We start from the raw sequence: 23418 nt of genomic DNA, 5'->3' as shown, positions 1-23418 counted from the left end.
ATTGGAGAGTATGGAACCTTTAAGTGGTGGAGCCTACTGGAAAAAGTTAGGTCACTGGGGGTGCACCCTTGCAGGGGATAATGGGATCCTGCACTTTCTTATCTCTTCCTTTGCTTCCTGGCGGTTATTAGGTGAATGGCTTTGCACCGCCACACATTCCTGCACCATAGGCTGCCTTACCACAGTCTCTACCCACAGTGGCCTCAAACCTCTAAAAACTGTGAGCCAAAACAAGCTTTTACCTCTTTAAATTGATTTATCTCAGATGTTTGTTGCAGTAACAGCAATCTGACTACTAACCCAAGTGGCAAGTTCTTAAAAGTAAATGCAATATGAAGCATGACCACCTACCAGAGGCCTGCTCTGGATATCCTCCTATTACTTTAAAATCTTATTGGGCCATCTTTCACTTTGGAGGGAGCTCTTGTTAACCCACGTAAAACTTCATAACAACGTACAACTGATCATCCAGAAAAGGGATATTCACTGAATAATATAAATCATCCAAACACTGAAACATTTCAAGCATATAATATCAACAAAATCATATTTGTTAATATACAATGGATCTAGATCGTCGGAAAAGTCTTTTACATCCTGGAAAGCAACAAGTTCAAGGTGGAAGATACGAATTTTCCAAAACTGCAAAGAATGGCTCCATGAGATTACTTTTAATCAAAAGCTTGACTTTTATCACTGGCAGCAAATAGTTGTTCCACTTGAAATGACAAGTTCCCTTTATTCATTTTTGAGAAAACATCTACCAAATCACAATAAGGATAGTTTGTCAGTTGTTCTTTCAAGTTACTATAACTTACTGTGTGAGCGGGGGAGCAGCTAGTTGAACATGTACCTCTCAACTCAATCACAAAAGTATTTCTCCTTGACTTGGAGCAGAAGCACTTTTTGTGTACATCTCATTTTGTCACACAGGATATTAAAAGAGTACTCGGGGTTTGAGATTTAACATAATTAATCATTGAAGAACATTCAACTGGAATGTTCTTAAGAAAAATGGACTTTTTAAAAAAAATTGTGAGTGGGTGAAAAATAAACTGACCTCAAGCACGATCCAGTGCCACCTCCTTGATTTATTCTAAGGCACCTGCAATTTTACCCACTGTAGCTTTTGACTACAAAAGTGCAAATGTGAACACAGTGAAAAAAAGTGCATTATGCTTTAGTATTATTATAAAAGTAGTTTTTAAGTCTCAGATACTGCTTCTCAAGGCCCCAGAGGCGACTCTTCGAGAAATGACTCTCTACATTACACAGCTTCTTCCATGGGGAAAGTCCAAAAGTTGTAACACTTAAGGAGAAAAGATGAAAAAGGTGGAAACCAATTCTGAGAATGAGTCACTTCCCCAACTGGGCAAAGGAAGCCACCCAGAGCCCAGGGCAAGTCTGGGAAACCTTAAGAAGACACACAGAGGCCCTTTGATGTAAAGCATTAAAGCACTGCAGAACTCCATTTCTCAAAAGAATGGACCCCTGTGATTAATGAAAATGCACCTGAAGACAAACAACCACCTACCCAGAGAATATGGTACATGAATGCACATTCTTGCCCTTAAGGAATTTTTATAAAGTGGTATACAAATCAGCAATGATCTTTTTTCACTAGGAAAAGGCGGGGGGGGGGGAGGCAAAAGAGGAAGGAGGAGGAGAGAGGAGAGAGAAGAGAGAAGAAGGAAGTGGAAAGGGGAGGAGGAGGAGGAAAGGCTCCAGGAGATTACTTTGGGAGACAAGAAGAAAGAAACTTTAATAACTTGTTAAGCAGGAAACTCAGCTATTCTTGGACAAAAAGAAAATGATGTCGCCCAGCCCAAACGCCAGAGTATTAGAAAGATTTAAAGGATAATAAAGATAGAGGAAAAAATATTAAATGGAAAGAAGGACACACCATGCTTTATGCTTTGTTCTGGTAAATTTGCTTCTTAAACAATATAAGAATCATGGCTCTATCACTGATTAGCTATATAAACTGGAACAAATGAAATAATTTCTTGGAACCCATTATCTTGTCAGTTAATGCAAACAATAACACCTACTATATAGAGCTGTTGTGAAAATCAAATGAGACAATGGAAAGGGCTATGGACAGTGGTCTAGCATATAGTAAGTGCTCAGTAAATTTTAGATCCAGTTAGGCACTGAAATGCACAACTGTAATCCCAGCTACTCTGGAGGCTGAGGCAGGAGAATCATAAGTTCTAGGTCAGCCTCAGCAACCTGACAAGACCCTGTCTCAAAATAAAATAAAAAGAGCTGGGGTTGTAGCTTAGTGGTAGAACACCTCTAGGTACTAGTATGGCAAAATAATAATAATAATAACAACAACAACAATAATATATTTTAGATCCATTTTGTAATAATGGAAAAGTCAAACAGGAATCACCACTGTAAAATTCACTTTCAAGAGATGATCAAATCATGTGCTGTTGTTTTTTGTTTTTTCCTAATATGGGTATTATGGATTGAAGTCCTGGCACTTTACCATTGAGCTACATTCTCCAGTCCTTTTTTTTTATTTTATTTATTTATTTATTTTTTTTTTTTATTTTTTTTTTTTTGAGAAGGGTCCTCACTAAGTTGCTGAGGCTGGCTTCAAATTTGGGATCCTCCTGCCTTTGACTCCCAAGACACTAGGATTATAGATGTACACCACCACATATGCCCAAATCAGTAAGCTTTTAAAAAACAGTAGCAAGATGTTCAGGAAGATCACAGATGAAAGTTCCTACAGTTTTGTTATGTCAGACTATTCAGCTAACTACAGACTAAAACTACATTTTCAATTTTTCAAGAACGTAAGATGAAGGAAGACCTAAAACACACATTTCTCTGAAAATAAGTTTAATATTATAGTCTTATTATTAAAGACCAAAATAAGAGGATATAAGGAATTATCCAAAGGCCCTTCAGAGTCCCATCTTGGGATTGGAGTATGGCTCAGTAGTAAAGCACTTGCCTAGCATGCACCAAGCCCTAGGTTCCTTCCCTAGCAACACACACACACACACACACACACACACACACACACACAGGTTCCAAAGCCCCCAGCTTACCTGGCCACCTTGTCGTGAAAGTAAAGGGCCAGATGGGCTTGAAGAAGGCATCAGAAACCATCAACTGAATATCCCTCATATGCCTAGGATCTATCTTCAGAGAGTGACGCTGGGGTAGGTGGGGGGCACAGACCTGCCCTCTGTCCTGAGCATTACAAAGAAGAAGAAAGCTCTCCTCTCCTGCCATCATTGTTCCTTAACTTTTCTCTCTCTTCATCTGTGGTATAACAGGATGAAAGTCAAGGTGTACACACCTGCCCTGCATCTGCTGCCGTCACAGCAATGTGGGGCAATCTGACCCAACTACCAAAAATGGGGGAAAGGCTGTTTCTTCAGAATCATGGCATTGGTGACAATTAAGGCCTACTTTTATCCACAAAACAGTGAGTCTTGTAATAGTCTAGCCAACAAGATGATTAAAAAAAATGACCTCTCTTCGAGGTGCATAACCCATCAGTGGACTAGGAAACCCATTATAACATTTTCTCTAAAATCTGTACAAGAGATAACTCAGTCAAGGATTTCAAAGCTGATATACAGTAATTCTTGAAAAAAGAATTCTGAATCACCTTAATTGATGTTTATAATGATGATCCAAACCATCAAGAAAAAGTAACATAAGGTAGGGGGTGAGAATAGAGAGGGGATCCAGCTTGCAGAATATCTACCTTCAGCTAGACAGAATATTCACATGTTCAGAACAGTGCAGTTTCCAGGTGTTTACTTAGTGTTAAACGTCTGATGCTTTATCCAAGGATGATACATCATGACGATGACAGGCCCATAGTCTACCCCCTTGAATTTAGGCAGGCTTAGGAGACATGGGCCAACAGAGAATGACAGAAGTGACTCTGTGACTTTCAGGAATGGATCACAAAACATGATGCAGTTCTTGTCGTGTTTGCTGGAATTCTCACACTTGGAGGCCTGAACCACCACGTAAGATCTGTCAAGCCTAAATCTGTGAGGAAGACAAAGGAAGGCAACCTACAGGCACTCCAGTCAGCAGATCAACCTAGCCCAGGTGCTGGACATGTCAGTCCAGCCCCAAAGCACTCAGGCATCCCTACCCTCAATCTCGTTCCCCCTGAAGTCCCAGGCATGGTAGGACAGAGACAGGACCTCTCAACTGTGCCCAACTGGACATCCAGATCCACAGAATCTGTAAGCACAACAGGATATTACAACAGTAACTGCAGCAATCATGCTAACTCATAAGTCCTTCAATATGTCAATGTTTCAGATATTGTTCTGAGTTCTTAATATGTAATCCTTATAATCATCTTTAGAGCTGGATATTACTATTATCCTATTTATCATATGAAGAAACTCTACTTAACAGACAGGTTAAGTAACTTGCCCATGACAATAAGGCCAAAGACTGCCACAGCCATGCTGTGAATACAGGTTTCCAGCTCTGAAGCCTTAACTATTAATTTCTAAGGATAATGACTAAAGTCAGAAAAAGGTATCCAAAGAACACAGCACAACTAGTCCATTGCCCACCTCAACCAGAAAACAGGAAGGATACATTAAATCGTACCTATTAAATTTAAAGAGGTTTCTAGAATGAGTCAGCCCCACAATTCTATTAATCTCTCAGTTGCTCCATGCCTTCCATATCCTGCCAATCTTTGTATTTAGTCACCCTCCCAGCAGAGAACTCTTCCATGCCTCTAGAAGTCATGGTATCTGTAATTTAAGCCCATTTCCTATTAATAGGTTCAAAGCAAAGACATACTTGAAAGACAGCTATGAACCATTCCCCCAACTTCTCAGAGCAGAATAAGCCCCATTCATTTGCATTGTGTTTTCTAGTATCATACTACATTACATTCCTTTTAGAATATTAATTTTACAGGAGCAAAGGACATATAACTCATACCCAGTCCAACCCCTGGCATAGGACAGACCCTCAAGTATCAGAGGAATGCACTATATCCTTGTATCGTATGCTCACCAAATTCTCCACTTCAGGATCAACTTGCACCATTCAGTCCTTCATTCTACAGATATTTACTGAGTAGTGAGTGCTTCTGTATCCAAATATTTGCCTAATTTATAGTCTGTCCAAACCCAAAAAATGTCATGCTCTCTAATGTTTAGCACATACCTTCCTCTATAAGGGAAATTGAAAATATGCAAAGTAAATTCAATCTGTATATTCATGATGCTTCCTAAAAAAAAAAATAATAAAAATAAAGACTAAATTAGAAGCTACAAAACATGTTAATTTGAGCAAACTTAATTATACATATCCATTTTGTGTTCCTAAACTAATAAAGTGTTCATAGTCACTTAATAAAGGTCATTAAAATGTATATTTGCATTTATTTCAATTTTTTTCTCCAAAGCCCTGAAATTTATTGTGGAGAAAGTTAAGAAAATTCTGGAAAATTTTATGTGCTCAATGCAGAGCTAAGAAAATCCATAATTTAGAGTAGACCTTTTTAGACTCTCTATTCTTACTTTCTTGATGTATCAAGGGTCAAATCTAAAGTCAGCTAAGATGGATTTATTCTCCACTATTCAAGCAATTTATCACTCATTTTGATCTGCCAGGTCAGTCAATACAAATAAGTCGAATCAGATTATGCCCTTTAACAAACCTACAAAGCAAACCTAATACCCTAGTTATCTTCATGGTTTATGTAAAGGGGTTTGTGATGCTTTTTTGTATTACTTTTCCCAGTGTCTTAATTTAGGCTTACTGTGATTGCAGAAGGCATTATCCTTGACTCTCCTATCTAGATAAAGGACCATTAGACCATTTCTCTTTTCAGAAACGAGGTTGGTTTAATATGTGTTCTGGAATGAATTTAATGCTGTACACAGGGTATAGACTCCTCCAGCTTCCATTAATTTTGAAAAATCATGTTCCTAGTCTCCTTGCCTGCCCTTGAATATTTAAACTTTCCCCAGATCACCAGGATGAGCAATCAATTTAACTGAAATGATATATTCAGGGTTCAATCCCTGGGGAAATAGGAACTTAGCAGGGAATTTCATGCACTCTCCTTTCCATATAGGGGGCTCAATCACAAAACATTTGGCTCCCAGAGCCCTTCTCAATACAGCCAGTATCAGGAAGGAAAAGGCTGACCCTCACCTGCTTTGGGGGGTTATATTCCTGGTCACAGCACCTGGGGTCACCAACAGAGCTGAGAAGAGCTGAATGTGCCTCCTTCCTCCCTGGCACTTGGCCACAGGGCATGTTCACAGCCCCATCTCACATAGAGGAAGCAACCTGAGTGTGGAAGACAAGACATCTCCCTTGTCTTGCCTGGCCTGTTCTAAGAAGGATGGAGGAAAAGTGGGAGAAGGCAAGGAAAGGAGGAAGAATAGAATCCATCAGAAGAGATGTGAGGAAAGAGAAGTGGGAAGGCCTGACTCCAAGTCTAAGGGCACTACTCCAAGGAGACAGAGCATTACAATACAATTAAAAAAAAAAACTATTTTGCAAGTGCTATACCTTATGCAGCCCTTTCATGCTCCTTATCTCATTTATGCCCCTCGATAACCTTGGAATGTAAGTATTTAACAAATACTTTATTTCATAGAGGCTAAATGACTTCACCAATGGCTTATCTACTGTAGCACAGACCCAAACATGGCATGTTTTCCAGGTAGTGAGAGACAACTTAGGGAGGGAAAGCCATGGTCGGGAGGGAGTGTGGCACAAAAGAGCAATCAGAAGAGAGAACACAATGATGCATATTGACTAATCATTTTAGCAATCAATCTATTCCAAACCTGAGTCTTAATCAAGACTTGCTCCTCAGTGTAGGTCCATTTAAAAGGGACTATCTCTAAAACAATGGTTCTCAAAGTATGGTCCCACTACCAGCAGCAGCATCACTTGGAAACTTTTTAGAAATGCAAAGTCTCAGGCCCTAAGGCCTAGAAATAGAATCTCTGGGACTAGAGCCCAGCATTCTGTTTTATCAAGCTGTCCAGATGACACTGATGCTCACGCATGTTTGAGCACAGCCCTAGTATTTTACATCTAATACCCCCATTGGTTTCCTCTGGGATACAAATACCTTGCTCAATAAGGAAAAGGAAGGGGAGCTGCCCATTATGATGTTTGGGACAGGTCCTGGTGACATCAGCTCTGACTTACTGTACCCAGGATAACAAATACCATCAACTCTCAACCAGCCTCATTCAATAAATAATATTTGATACATGATACAATGATCAGACATGAAAAGATAAGTGCCTAAGAGTGAGAACTGGAATTCAAGTTTCTCAGAGCAAAAGCATATATGAGCACTATAAAACAATGTACCTTCCTGCTGTTTTAGTAATAATCACAGTAGGCATTTACTGAAGGCCTTCAACGTGCCCAGCACTATGCTAAGTATTATATATGCATTATTTAATTTTACTCCCATGCAACTCTGTGGAATAAGAACTATTACTGTACCCATTTTACACATGAGAATTTCAACAGGTGAAATTCTCCGATGTCACATAGCAAGGAGGTGGCAGAGTCCAGGAAACAAACCAAATATATCTGTTCTTAATGCCAAATACTACCTCTTATTTCATTTTACCATATATTCTAACTCAACCAATTCAATTTTATTCTTAATCTTTATGTTACCAAAGTTTTGAACATTGTGTTTTTCACTTGTGTTTTAAGCTATCATGCCATGTGCTATTTAAAAAGTCCTCAACCACTCCATTTACCCCAGGTCCTTCAGCATGCACTCAAGAATTAGAATAACTCACATTAATGAATAAATGCCAATAAAGATGTCAAAAAACTGGATCAAAGACAAGAACCAATTTTATTCCCACCATGCTTGGGCAACATGCCCACGGAAGCTCTCTCTGACCACCTGGACCAAAGGTAGCCCTTTCTGCTCAGTGGTCCCACAGAAGATCACACATCTCTATTATGGTACTTAGTACATAGTAATGTCTACACACAACCCCACTGATCTGTGAGCCCCTGAGAGTAGAAGCTCTGCTTGATAGTCCATGTGTACTCTTCCAGAGCATGAAATGCCTAGTCAACACTTTTAGAAGGTGGTTTATAAGATCATAAGACATAGAATCCTTAAGAAGGATAAATGTGAGGTACATTTTAAATGTAAAACTTGTAGAAGAAAACATAAGAGAAAATATTTGGGCCCCATATGCCTAGTCAAAAATGTACTTAGATATGATACCAAAAGAACAAACCATAAAGGAAAAAAAATCAGTAAATTGGACTTCATCAAAATTAAAAACTTTTGTTCTGCAAAAGTTCCCAGAAAGAAAATGAATAAACAATCCACATACTGAGGAAAATATATATGCAAGCCACATACCTAGCAAACGACTTATATCTAGATTATATAAGAACTCTCAAAGCTCAACAACAAAATAAATAATACTGTCAGAAAAGAGGCAAAAGACACGAATAGAGATTTTACCAAAGAGGATAAACAGATAACAAATAAGCACATGAAAAGATGTGTAGCAGCATGAAGCCATTAGGGAAATATGAATCAAAACCACAAAAAGACTAAATACCAATTAGAACCCTTAATGGACAGCCAAAAAAAAAAAAATACCAATGACAACACCAAATTCTGGCAAGGATGCAGAGAAATCAGATCTCATACATTGCTGGGAAAAATGATACTTGATACAGCCACTCTGGAAAACAATTTAGCAATTTCTTTAAAAACCAAACATATACTTACCACATCATCCAGCTATCGTACTCCTGGTCTCTTATTTCAGAGAAATGAAAACTTTTATCTGCACAAGAACCTATATAGGAATGTTCATAGAAACTTTATGCATAATAGTCAAAAACTGGAAACAACACAGATATCCTTCAATAGGTGAATAGTTAAACCACAGTACGTCCAAACCATGGAATACTGCTGAACAATAAAAAGGAACAAAACAACTGATCTGAGCAAAAATATGGACAGATCATTATGCAGAGTGAAAAGCCAAATGCAAAAGGTGACATACTGTGTGGTTTTGTTTTCGTAGTATCAAGATGACAAAATTACAGATATGGAGACCCAATCTATCGGTTACTAGCATCATTCAGGGACAGAGATGTAGGAAAAAAACAAGTATAATCTTGGAGGTGTTGAAATACTTCTATATCTTGATCACAGCAGTAGTTATACAAATCTACACATGTGAAAAAACGCATAAAGGCATACACACACAAATACAATTGTATTCATGTAAAACTGGTGAAATCTGAGTATGTTCTGTGGATTGTACCAATGTCAATGTCCTGGTTCTGCTACTGCACTATGATTATATAAACTGTTACCAATGGGGGAAAGGGTAAAGGATACAAAGGACCTCTCTACTATTTTTGCAACTTCCTATGAAATTATGATCATTTCAAAATGAAAAGTTGAAAAAAAAAGTAAATACAAACATTTTACTAAAAACAAAAATAAGTAGGATACAGTTGCAATATTGGACAGTTAGGTTTCAAACACCGGTTTCAACATACACAGTAGAACAATAATTGTTTTTAAAAAATTAAATCCAATTCTCCAGAGTTTTAACAGGGATACATTTCCTAACACTTTAGAGTTACTTTCCTGCTCCCTCAAAAAATGGAAAGAAAAAAAATGCCTGGTGTGTGAACCCTCTATGGAACCCAGGAGTTCTGCCTCAAGTGCCTAAAATGAAGGCACTCTCAGTTTCCACAAGACCTGGTCACAAGACAGAGAAAAGAGCCTCACAAGTGACAGGAGAAGGACCCCAGCACATAAGCCCAGGAGCAGAAGTGACTTCCTTCCAGCAAAAGTAGCATACTGTCCTACCCACAATGGCCAAGATTTACATTGTGCCTCTCCTCCAAAGACAAAACAAAGTCAAGCCAACAAAATTAAAACCAAAAACTCACTAGGCAAACAAACAAACCTCAACAATCTCAGACAATTTCCAATAAACCTTGTAATCAAATATGTCCTCTTGCTTGACCTCCATACTACCCCTTGCTTTTCAAGGATTCTATTACCTTCTGAATTTTGTATCATTAAAAAAACCTCCAAAACGAATGAAAAAAACTAGGAGAACAATTATTGAAAACACTGCAGACTTTCCTGACCCAAGCTTCCATGTGCATTTAAAATGCAGACAGCCACCAAAAAAGAAAAAAAAAAGTGTTAATGTGGGGGAATTTTGCATATAAGAACTACTAACAGGTCTTATAAAGTTTATCTTACTGGCCTGAAAAATCAAACTTTTACAATGTTCACTAACATTTCTCTTGTTTTATGTTATTATTTGTTTGAAGTCTTACATTACAGACTTTTGTCAGTTTCAAAGCATTTTCACAAATGACTGAAGAAATAGGCAGCACAGTACCTAGAGGCTGTACTTTGCAACAGAACTCTCAGCAGACAGAAGTTGACTAATTTCCATTGGCCATGGTTCCCCCAGGCCCTGAGTCCACAATCTCCACAGGGGTGCACATCAGAAAAAGCATCATTCAGGGACAGAGATGTAGGAAAAAACATGGAAGCCCCAGCCTAACTGGCCAAGAGCAGACACTCTCAAGTCTAATCAGCAGAGTGCCTTCCCATAAAAATCATTCACATTTCTGCATTCATGTGCTTTTCTTCATGACAGCACTTTAAAATCTCATTTAAATTGAAAGTCCTACATTAGCTTCCATGAAAAGATGTATTTTTCAGTGCTTTGATCTCTACATGCCCTTCACTGCATTAATATTCTTCATTCTCCACCATCTGCACAGAACCGAAAAGACCCAGACTTGTGTGAATTTTAAAAAGAAAGAGAAGAGAGAGGGCAGTTACAGGGGCAGCACCTTCTCTCCTCCTGTCCACCTGGAAGTTTATAATTTATTTTGAAAAAAAAAAAAAGGAAAGACTCATACAAAGGCAAAAATATGGCTGTCCAAGAACTAAACATCTTCTCCCTTCCCTGCTCCCCTCCAGGCCCCCCCACCAGGTGGAGAAGAGCTTCCACCTCTCCACATTCTAGCCTTTTTCATTCTGGCCAAATCAGTACTTTCTGCCCCTTTAGTTTTCAAAACAACTCAAAATGTATTTAAGTATTATTCCCACACTGTTCTCATAAAGAATGTTCATAGTACATAGATAATGCTCACAGTACAGTTCTAAGAAGTAAATTTTTCATTCCTCTAGATTCTTCAAGAACTTGCAATCCAGAGATCCCTGACTGCGAATCTGGGTCTGACATCCACAGCTGCCCCAGTCCAGAAGTGTTAGGCAGCCAGGGGAAATATTAGCCTCTTTGGCAGGGACCCAAAGCCCGGTTTTGGAAGCAGGGAGCCATGATTGTTCAATATTTCAAGCCCTGACTTTTCGCTCCCGGAAAAGGAAGGAATTTTTTTCTGGAATTGTAGCTATTAATATCCCTCTATTCTGGTTTAATTCACTTATGGTGAGCAGGTTAACACATGTTTGGAGTAGTCAAAAGATATTTTCGGGGTCACAAATGGCTCTCATGACCCCCTACTCTCACCACCTCTAAGGACTTTCATAAGCAGTTTAAAACTCTATTCTCTAGACATGCCTGGGGGGGGGGGGGGCAACCATATCTCCACACAGTAAGAGAACAGAGGGACCAAGGGGACAAACTGTTGTACCCAAATCGCAACGCTTCAGAAGGCCTACATGATCAGGGACCCTGTCTGCTGCAGCCCTCACTAGCTCGGCTAAAGAGTATTTGGTATGTGCAGACAGTAAACTCACTTCGAAGACAAAATGGCAAAAAACCTTCGAACAAAACTGGAAGGGGTACACGTTGGCAGTCATCAAACAAGAACGAGTACAAGGAGTAGAGCGAATGGAGGCGAGGCTGGGGAGCTGCGGGAGAGACCCTGGATTCAAGGCCTGGGGTTCCGAGAGGGAAACTTGGAAAGCGCGTCGAGAGTTCAGTCCAGGCGGAGGCCCGTGAGGTGCGCGCCAAGGCTCCTGGGTCCCTCCAGCCCAGCTGTCCCGGCCCCAGCGCAGGGCCCCCGCTCCGCTGGGGTGTCAGGGGTCGACGTGCCAAGCTCCCTCCTGCCACAAATGTCACAGTCCAAAGAAAAACGGTTCCACTTGGAAAGTTGAATTTTTCACCCTCTTGAAACCCGATTCTTTTATTAAAGGCAGCACTAACAGACTAAAGAAAGCTAGATCTAACTCCCAGTTTGTCAAAGAAACTTGTCTGGGGAGAACAAAGGAGCAGTGGCTATCGCGATCTGAGCCTCGGGGTCGCAGAGCTAGCTCTTCGCCACCCCACTCGCCAGAGCCGAGTCCTACGTGCTGGCAGGAAGGGTCCACTCCGAGCGCCCGAGCGCCGGAGCCCGTCGGGCCGGCCAGGGCGAGCCTTTGTCTATCGCGGAGGGAAGAAGCCACCCGACAGTCCTTCCGCCCCCTCCCTCGGCGGCCAGGGAACCCTCGCGGGTGCGTCTAGGAGAGGCTAGCCATATGGCAGCGCCCCTCCGGAAAAGCCACCCCCGCGTCGGGGGCGCGCCCGCACCCTAGGGCCCACCCGGCAGAGCTGGGGAAGGCAAGTTCCCAGTGTCCCGTGGGGCGGCGCGGTGCTGAGATCCCGCCCGTGGGCACCAGGGATCTGGAGGGTGGCACGGGAACCAGGTTCTGTTTTTTTTTTTTTTTTTCCTTTTCTTTCTGGGTCCCTGGGTGGACACCACCGGGCCCCCAACGCCGAATCGGCTGCTCAAGCTGCAACATCTGGAAGGGACTCTGTCCCCGGCCTCCAGGAGGATCCCCCCGGGTCTCTGCTGCCCAGAGCAGCTGGTCCTTCACGTGGGAGACTCGGGGATGCCCTCCCCACACCCCCAGGGGAGGCCGGTTACCTTTCACCGCAGGCTCACAAGTTCCCCGGCGCAACTTTGCCCTCCACATGAGGCGATCATGGCTAGTTCAGTCCCGCAGCAGGGGAAGACGGCTGCCAGGCAGCTCTCTGGGCATGGCGTAGGGCAGCGCGGGGAAGTGGTGCCTGACAATCAGCCCCATTCACTCAGGAAGGGGGGAAATGCCAGGGCTTCACCTCCAGTCCCAAACCGGACAACCCCAGCTAGGACCTAGAGCGTCCCGCGCGCTCCCGCCGCCGCCCGCGCTGCGCGCTCCTCGCGCGCTGGCCGGGGAGGGTCGCCCGGACTCGTCACTGTAACCCTACACTCCACCCCCGCCCCAGCACCGGGCCGCTGGGCCCTAGAGCCCGTCTTCAGCCATCCGCCACCCCTCCCGGGACCGCGAGATTGCCAGGCTGAAATTGCCCTGAGCTCAAGCTGACGTGTCTCCCTGAGATTTTGGAGGGCCACTGTTCTCCCTTGTTTTGTCCCCTGCGGCGTTTTAATTAATGCCAGTTCTTCTTTCGATTTTGTCTTCCTTCCCCCTAGGCCATTCCCAGCCGAATTCTGTTTCCGGATCTGCTCCCAAAGTCCAGGTTAGGATCTGCTTAGGATGGGTTTTTTCCCCTTAAGTGGAATTTACAAGTGGACAGTGACCGCACATTTCTCAGCAATTCCCAGGCCCCAGGGATTCTGTCACCCACTGGTACTGGGCAACAGGCTGCTATTAGATGCTCCATGTGAGGACTAGAAGGGTCAAAACAGAACTTACAGTCCTAGATACTAAATGTATCCTAGCACTGAACAATTCTATGGCCACAAACTCTGGGCCATTATCTGCCCGAAATAGCGGCAAAGAATGCAAATGACTCTGGCAAAGTGTTTCTGATTCTGCCTCATCTCTTAAATCAGGCTGTACTAAGCAACACTCCGCACTTACCCTATTATACTCTCTGTCCTGATCTGGGGTGCCCCTCCTGCCCCCTAGCAATAATGCCTGGCTTCTGGGCAGCTCTGCTGCTCAGAGGAGAGAGATGAAGTAACAGAATGCAATTGCTGCCCACCAGGTTAGTAAGAGCCTTGCCCTTCTCCCCTCTCTTTTGTCCTTGCCAGGCCTTCAAGGACTCCTGCCTGGATTGTGGCACCCTCCAGTCAATTCTGGTGGGGTTGTGAGTCCTGACAGCAGTCTATTCTTCTAATTCCCATGATGGCACATCTGATTCATAACCTCTGCTGTAGAGATACAGTCCAAATGGCACTCATTAAACAATTATTTTTCAAATACCTACCCATTTAAAGTCTCCTACCCTAGCACTAATAGCACACAAAAGAAACAGAGCAGCTAAAAAGCCCTTCAAATATGTGTTGTCTACTTAATAAGACAAATAAGAGAAAGGGGGAAAGCAACAATGCAGGAGATTGGAGACTAGAGATGCTTGGGAAAGGTGAAAAGGACTAGCTTTCTGCAGGAGAAATGAGGCAAATAGTTTAGATGTAGCAGGAAGAGGAGAAGGCACCACTAGGCAGAGGGAGCTGAATACTTGGGAAGAAAGTATATATAGAAAGAAGAGTTTTTACTAGAAAGGGAGAGAAAACAGAATAACAAAAATCATAAAAATGTAGAACTGGAAGAATAAAGAAATTATCAACCAAAACCTTCACTAGGCTGAAGAGAAATTACAGACCTGACTGTTGAATGACTTGTTGGATGTGACAGAACAAATTCAGCAGCAAAGCCAGAAGTAGATCAGACTTCTACCTCAGTGTGTTTTCCATCACACACTGTAAACCCTAAGTACAATTTAAGAGTTAAGACTGTATGCTACAGGCAGTGAGCAAACAAGATTCCTAGGGCACAGGAGCACACGCCTGTAATCTTAGCTGCTTGGGAGGCTGAGGCAGGAGGATCGCAAGTTCAAAGCCTTGTGAGACCTTGTCTCTAATATTTTTTAAAAGGGTTGGAGATTTGGTTCAGTGGTTAAGACCCCTGGGTTCAATCGCCAGTACCAAAAAAAAAAAAAAAAAGATTTATCGATTCACCTTGAATTTATATCAATTTAGTATAGATTGGAGACAAAGAGATGAATAGAAAAAATAAAGAAAGAAGAAAGCTAACTTACATATTTTAAAATGAAGTATGAATCACCATTCTGTAATCTGGGAGGCCGAAGGATTTAGCATCTAGAACTCTAGAACTCTAGAACAAAATAGTCAGGGGCTGAGCTCCTCCTTATCTGTGTGACCTTGGGCCAATCACCTAACTTCTCTAAACTTCATTATTCTCCTTTTCAAGGTAATGAAAATAGCACCAAGTTTCACAGGGTAGTTGTAAGTATTGAATAAAGTAACTAATGCCAAATGCTTAAAACAATGCATATGTAGTACTCAATATACCTTTGCTCATATTATTTCAGTGAACTTTCCAAAGGCCCAGTGAGATAAGGATATCTGGGAGAGTTATAGGAAACAATGCCCTGTTAGGGTAAAGGAGACAGAAGGAAAAAGATACCATATCTTTGAAGATAACGAGTGATTCCCATGATGGCACATCTGAAAAAAGTCTTTGAAGCAAGATTTTACACTTTTCATGATTAGATGAACATCATGGGGAACAGAACAAGAAAATCAAGTTAACAGAGTTTAAACCTGAGTCATAGGAAAAAACAAACCACTCTTAGAAGAAAGGGTCTTTAATGATGAAAAAGCTGAGTTAGGAGGAACTGGTTTGAGAAATATGTTGAGTTACTTACTGTAGGCAACTTTAGGTAAGACATCAAGGACAGATGTATAAAGAAAAAAAGAGAGACAGTTCTGAAGATCAGTTCACTTGGAAAGTGCCCACAACTGAAAAATGGGGAAAGAAGAGGCTAGAAAAGAAAAAAAAAAGCTGGGGAAATTTAAAGGCATAAAAGCCAGAGGTGGTGTCAAAAAGCTGGTCCCTCTAAAAGACAGTAGAATGAATTGGACATAACTTTCCTATGCTCACATATGAATACACAACCAGTGTAACTCCACATCATGTACAACCACAAAATGGGAAGTTATACTCCATGTATGTATGATATGTCAAAGGACATTGTACTGTCACGTATAACTAAAAAAGAACAAATAAAAATTTTTTAAAAAAGAAGTTGGTCCCTCTAACTGATGCTAGGTACTCCTAGATCTTCAGAAGACATGCTAGGCACAGATTTGAAGGCTCATGAGTCTTTGACCAAATTAATTGATCCTACACTCCTCAAATTGATTCCAAGTCATCAAAGGAATGGCAGCACAGGCAGAAAACTGCCTGTGCTGTTGTCCCCCTCCAGTACCTTAATATTTCCTCAACTGTTAATAATCTCTATATCAGTCACAGAAAATGAATAACTTTACATCAAATACACCTGAATCTATTGCTCAGGAACTGAGGTTTGAATAAAAGACTAGAGATTTGATTAAGATGTTACCAATATCCGCATTTTCCAATAGTATATTTGGTTTCAGATTCCATTTTTCTTTTTTTTTTTCTTTCTTTCTTTTTTAATCTAAACACTCTCTAAAGGTCAGTGTCTTTTCTAAAGTTACCCAAATTGGCATTTACTAACTCCTAGGAAAGTCAAGAAGGTGATTGGCTAATTTGAGCTCTCTTTGAGATAGCCCAGAAAGCAGCCTTTAGCTCCAAACAGCACAGGCACCTGGATGTTCCCCATAAGCACAGAAGCAGGAAGAAGAGCAAGGTATCAGGCATATAGGTAGAGGACAATGAGCAAGGCCTTAGAGTTCTAGTCCAGGTTCCAGTGGTTTCCAGACACAGACAGTAACTTAACATGAATCTCAGATTTCTTCCCTGCAAAAAAAAAGCCTAGGAGGTAAGTACCATTATCCTGGTACTTTCTTCCTAGGCTTTAATTATGAGAATTAAAAGGAGTAATACATATCAAAGTGCAGGGCGCATTCTGGATTCAGTAAAAAAGTTAGAAACCCTTCCCTTGTCCTCCAGTTTTTTGAAATACAAGGACTTAAATGCCCTATTAAAATGTGAATTTCCTTCCCCTCCCACTTTTTTATTTATTTTTTATTTTATTATTATTATTATTTTTTGGTAGTTGTAGATGGACAGAATGCCTTTCTTTCATTTATTTATTTATTTATTTATTTAGGTACTGGGGATTGAACTCAGGGATACTCAACCACTGAGCCTCATCCCCAGCCCTATTTTGTATTTTATTTTTAGAGACAGGATCTCACTGAGTTGCTTAGTTGCCTTGCTTTTGCTGAGGCTGGCTTTGAACTCGCTATCCTCCTGTCTCAACCTCCTGAATCACTGGGATTATAGGCATGTGCCACTGTGCCAGCTCCCCTCCCACTTTTCTTAGCTTTTACATAACAACACTAAAAATCTTTTTTAAATTTTTTAAATTAATTTATTTATTTTAATTAGGTATATATGATAGCAGAATGCAGTTTGATTCATTGTACACAATTTCAGCACAACTTTACATTTAAAATTTTTATTAAACCAGATGAGGTAGCACATACCTATAATTCTAGCTATTCAGGAGATTGTAGCAGAATGACCATAAATTCACAAAGTCAGTCTGAGCAACTTTGCAATACTCTGTCTCAAGATTTAAAAATAAAAAAGGCTGGAGGTGTAGCTCAGTAATAGAGGACACCACCACCACCACCACCACCACCACACACACACACACACACACACACACACCACCCTAGGTTCAATTTCTAGTACTTCCACACACAAAATAATAATAATAATAATTCCTTGCTAATTATTTGACTGGATGAAACTTAAGAACTGGACATGGCCAGGTACAGTGGTAAACACCTGTAATCCCAGTGGCTCAGGAGGCTGAGGGAGGAGGATCAAAAGTTCAGGGCCAACCTCATCAATTTAGTGAAGTCCTAAGTAACTTAGGGAGACTGATCTCAAAATAAAAAATAAAAATAGAAAGGGCTAGGGGTGTGGCTTAGAGATAGAAATACCCCTGGGTTCAACCCCCTATTAAAAAAAAAAAAAAAAAACTTGGCCTGAGCTTGCCAGAAGGGAGAAGACTAATAGCAAAAGAAGAGTGGATGAACATGACCACAAAGGAAGGGCTACTGCACAGCCTCACATAGGACAAGTCATGATGGTTAGTAGATCACAATTAGTGACCATTGAAGGAACAAACCAATAAGTGAATGCAATCGGGCTACCTTGATCAAAATGCTTGTTTTGCTTCTAGAAGAAGGATGTTTAAAAGTCCAAATTCTGTAGTGCTTTCCAAAGTGTAATTTTTAAACAACACGTATCAAAATTTGAATTTCTCATGTGCTACCTCCAAGTTCCAGAATGTTGAACAGTAGAGTCCTGGAGCTTGCTCAGTAATTCCTAGCACACTGGAGTTTCCCACTGGCTCACTGGGGTCGTGGTGCTCTTGCAATTCTCTTTCAGAAGCATTTACTACTTCAGAGCTAATAGCTAATGGTAAAGAATGACGGTTGACAGACTGGAGTTCAAAACCAAAGAATCATGGGAGCATAGAGGTGTGAGTGATTTTGCACAGAGGAAGAAGGGCAGGTTCCAAGAAATCCAAGTGCTGAGGGAAGGCTTGCTGAGGGCCATTACCAAGTAGGAATGACGCATCAAAATCTCCTTGCCAGCGTACCCCATGCTGCTCAGAGGACATTCGATGGGACATTGCATGTATGCTTTAGTAAGATGACCCTGCTCAAGGTGATCGAGGGTGGATCCAGGTTTGAGGAAGTATCCTGCAGGTTTGAGGAAGTATCCCGGTCCTTGGGTTTAGGGTGTTCCCGGTTTAAGGCGTTTCCCGGTTTAAGAATATGGGTTTTAGGGAAGTTGGGGTTGAAGATTATTGCTGCTGGGATTAGGGTGTTCCTGCTGCTTGTTCCCATTGAGTTCTCGTGAGATTCAAATGGGATTTGGAAATAGCCTCGTGGTGTAGGTGAATTGTGGGGGCAGACGGAGACTGTCCCTGAACGTGTGTGGAGGCTGGTGTGAGATCGGGAATAAAGAATTGCTGTTTGAATCTACAAAGCTGTGTGGTGGCTCGTGATTCTGTGCCAAGCCGAGACATTGGCATTCGGCAAAGGCTGTTTCTAACAAAAAATGTGGACACAAGAAAGAAAATCACACATTGCAGTGTGCTTCTGAATACTTTCTTTTAATCTCTTCTTTTCTAAACATAAAATGGTCACATTGATACTGGTTTAGGTAACTCCTATATAGCAGTCCCCCTTCATCTGTAGTTTCCCTTTCTGTGGTTTCAGTAAACTTGGTCAACTATAGTCCAAAAATATTAAGTGGAAAATTTTAACTGTGGTCCAAAAATATTATGTGGAAAACTATAGAAATAAAAAATTCATAGGATTTAAATTGTATACCCTTCTTAGTAATATAAATAAAATCTCCAACAGCCCTGCTTTGTCCCTCCTGGGTTATGATGCATCTCTTTGTACAGTGTATCCTCCCTGTATACATTACCCATCCATGTAGTATAAAAGGTTTTGAGATGGAGAACCACTTCACATAACTGTGATTAGAGTTTTAAAATAGTATAACTCCTATTTTATATTGCTTATTATTGTTTATCTCTTACTTGCCTAATTTATAAATTAAACTTTATCGTATGTGTGTATGTATAGGAATAAACATAGTATATATAAGGTTCAGACATTTGGAATGTATCTCCCCTCGATAAGGGAGCACTATTGTATTATCACCAGGCAGAAAAGATTTTTTTTTCAGTTCTCTGTTTTACAAAGACAATAGTTGGGGTGTTTTTTCATCCCTGCTTGTTTCCGAATATAAAATTATGTTCTTGAATAAGCTTTTTTCCATAGCACATGCCTCCTCTAGAGATGCTAACACAGGCCTTGCCTGCATCTTATATACATATACTGTTGACAGAGGCATAATTCAGGGAACACTAGGAGTACCAAGGCAGAGGTACTGGGTGTGCATCCCTGGGAAGAAAGGGAGGACCAAAGGGCCACACTGACTAAAAAGGGACAAAAGAAGAAGAAGATGTGGTAAGCAAGGGGGAAGACACACAAGAGATAGCTCTGTAGCTACAGAAATATCAGGTGCCCATGAATGAGGAAAACACTCCTAGGGACAATTAAATGTTATATAACAGACTGGATCATTTGAAAACTCTGCTCTATTTGAAATTTACCCAAGAACTCTGTATAATTATGAAGAAAGCTTTCCCAAGGAGTATTTATTAAGTATCTACTAAGGGCCAGGCTGTGTGCTACCACCCTATTCAGGGAGCTTGGCTCGTTTGTTAAGTTACTAATCTGAGTCTGGCCTGTCTGGATGCTTTTAGTTTCACAGTCATAGTGACACACTGGTCTCTTCTTGACTCACTGCTTTTCCTATGTGCTAATTACCTGATATGAACTAAACACATAATCTGATCTATATAAAAATCAAGAAACAGAGAACAGATATGATCATATCCAGAGAAAATGCACTTACACCAAACAGGTAAGGAGAGGTAAAGACAATGCCTCAAACAAATCTGAGATCAGATCCTGAATGAGACAGAGTAACCGTGAATATTAATAACCTGGTATATAGTAAATATTATATATTTATATCTCTTATATTATATAAAGGATAATTATTCTGATTATTTGCTATTTTTACTATTGCTTGGAGTATTGAAAGCTTAATATTTTTTGATTGATTGGTTAATTCAGGTGTTCTCAGTTTTAGGCACCTACTGACATAGGGGCTGATGATTTTTTTTTTTTGTGAGGAACTGCCATGTGCATTGTGAGATAACTTCTACACACTAAATGCAGATAGAAACCATCTATCTTTCAAACCCAGTTATGAAAACAAAAAGTCTCCAGACATTGTCAGATGTCCCATAGGGGACTAAATTGCCTCTGGCTAAGAACCACTGAGTTGGGGATTAATTGATGATACCCAGTGTGTGGGATGAGGAGACTCCCAAGGGTCTAACCATATTGATCATACCATTGACTTATTGGGTGAAGCCAATTGCATTATAACAGGAAACAGCCTCAGTTTTGTTCACCCTACAATATGTGATGTTATGGTAATTGCTCCCTTGTTCTCTTTTCATGAGCAAAAACCTAATCATGTTTTAGCCTTTTATTTCCAGTGATGATGTAGACACATGTTTTGTTTCTAAAATGGGAAGCATACTGAGTTTCTAACACAACAGCAATGCAAAGCTGCTATTAAAAAACAAAGATTTTCACAATAAAGGGAGAGAATTTAGATCAGAATGTTCACACTGAGAGATTTCAAAGGATCATAATCACCATTTTGAACAGAATGCTTGGATGTTTTATTCTGAAAATGTCTCTAGTTTGGAGTTAGAAAGAACAGCCCCTCACAACCTCTGCAGCAATTCCAGCTCTTCCCTGCAAAGATGCACTACAGACCAGTAGGTCTTACATTGTAAAACCAGAGACAGGTGAGTGGAGAAACTCCCACCTTTCCTAATGGCTCCAGTCACTGGGAATGATTCAATTTAGGAGAAAAAAAATATTTTACAACATAAAACTCAGAGCAGGAAGGAAAGTTAAAATCCACATGTTAGTATTCTATAATCTAGAAATCAGAGAGTATTTATAGTGCATCTGTAATAGAACTAGTATCATGCTAAGGGAAATTGTCTTTAGAAAAATTCACAGTAGAGAGAGGAATAATTAGAAATAGCAGGGAAAAGTTATTTCTGGAAAAGTCATAAACAGAATAACTGAAAGGACTGTAGAGTTTGAAAGAAGGCAAAGCTTTTGAGAACTATGATGGATTCATTCATCTATTCACTGTATCATTCATTCAAAAAACTATTATTGACTTCATTGATAAGCCAGTTATTCTGCTAGATATTTGAAAATTCTTTTATGGGCTCTGTCTTACTAAATGCACACAAATGAATCTACAATAACAAATCTAAGGGCTAAGTGTGATGAAGAAAAGGAGAAGCTGTAAAAATAAATGGAGAAGGGTGACTGCTTAGAGGGAATAAGAAGAAATTTCTCCAGGATGTAAGATTTAAATAGATACCTACAGGACAGGGCATGAAGAAGCAGAGAGAGTATACCAGCCAGAACAATACAGCATGTGCAGAGATATGGAGGCAGAGAATGTGAAGAATTTAAAGAAGGCAAAGAAGTACAGTTCTTGCAGTTGTCCTGTACTGAGCATCCAGGTATGGCCCGGGAAGAGTGCCTTAAGAATACTAACAGTCTCCTTTACCGGGCTGTCTAGAAATGGTCCCTTTCTATTTAACCTTTATTAGGCAAGGCATGTAAAATATAGGATCCAAATCAGCGGAGAGAATAGGAACATCAGAAAATGACAGCTGGGGATGTAGCCTAGAGAAGGAGTGCTTGCTTTGCATGCATAAGGCCCTGGGTTCAATCCCCAGCACAGCAAATAGAAAGGAAGGAATAAAGGAAGGAAATAATGACCAATCTAGAATAAATAATATAAACTGATTAAATGGAAACAACCTGCAAGTAAGCTGCACACTCTATGTCTTTTGCCACAACATCTACCCAAAAGATGCCCTCTCTCCAGAGGCTTCCAGGGAATCCTGCTAAAAACAGGGGAAGACCCAGGATCCTTCATGCCATCAAGGCAGTGGTCCTGAACCTTCAGCAGCATTGGAATCATCTGAAGAACCTGTTAGAGATTGCTGGGCCCCACCCGCAAGTTTATGACTCATTAGGTGTGGGTGGAGCCCAATAATTTTTACTCCCAGGTGATGCTGGTGCTGCTTGTCCACAGACCACATTTGAGAATGACTAGGTAGGACATACAGGAATCCACATTTCTTTGCACCAGAATCCTATTCTAAATGAAGAAACAGTCAAGAAATATTGTAGGAGCCAAATGATCAAGACCCAGTTTTCTGTCTTGAGCTAGCATGCATGGAGTGCCCCTTTTGGGCCAGTGCGTTCATACATTATCTGATTTCATCAGCATGTAACACTCAGAAAAGAGGTATCATTGCCCACGTTTTACAACCGAGGAAAGGAAGCTAGGTGAGGTTGTGTGGGTTGCTGAGATAACATGGTTAACAAGCAAAAGAACCAGGATTCTGGCTTGTTAGTGTGAGCTCTGGTTCTTAGCCACTATTTTATGTTGCTTCCCAGCTCGTCTGTCCCTTACTGCCTACCACACAGCACTCTGAAGTCAGACTCCAATGTGGTGAGTGATGGACTAGAGTCCTAGAGGTTTTCGTGGGACCTGAACTTGCTACAAGTTCTTCCCTTTCCTCCTGGGAGGAAGTGAGATCTGTGGAGCCCTCTACATAAACAAGATTGTACACAAATATACACCCTCTCATTAAACCACCAGAGGTGATTTCCTCACTCTGGCAAGCAGTTAAATATTTTAAAACATACAGACTTAACAAACAGATGGACCTATGATCAACACCCCTCTGCCACTTACTAGTTACCTAATATTCTCTGAATTATTTTTCTAAAGCTCAGTTTTTTCTCTTTTCATAAATAATAGTCATA

At 40.8% G+C, this 23418-nt stretch overlaps 1 protein-coding gene across 2 annotated transcripts in view; it reads right to left on the bottom strand.

The window, feature by feature from the left end:
* Amotl1 (angiomotin like 1) overlaps nucleotides 1-23418 on the bottom strand; it is a 138856-nt gene that overhangs the window by 84363 nt on the left and 31075 nt on the right. The window contains exon 1 of one of the 2 annotated variants that reach the window (XM_026396104.2): nucleotides 12898-13179. The exons of the other annotated variant lie outside the window; for it this stretch is intronic. Within the exon in view, the coding sequence (XP_026251889.2) occupies nucleotides 12898-12946 (49 nt within the window). The 5' untranslated portion in view covers nucleotides 12947-13179. Of the gene's footprint in view, nucleotides 1-12897; nucleotides 13180-23418 lie in introns of those variants that run through there. 2 annotated transcript variants of the gene reach the window in all.

This window comes from Urocitellus parryii, chromosome 4, assembly GCF_045843805.1.
Source record: "Urocitellus parryii isolate mUroPar1 chromosome 4, mUroPar1.hap1, whole genome shotgun sequence".
Taxonomy (NCBI): domain Eukaryota; kingdom Metazoa; phylum Chordata; class Mammalia; order Rodentia; family Sciuridae; genus Urocitellus; species Urocitellus parryii.
This window is presented reverse-complemented; position numbering and strand designations above follow the sequence as displayed.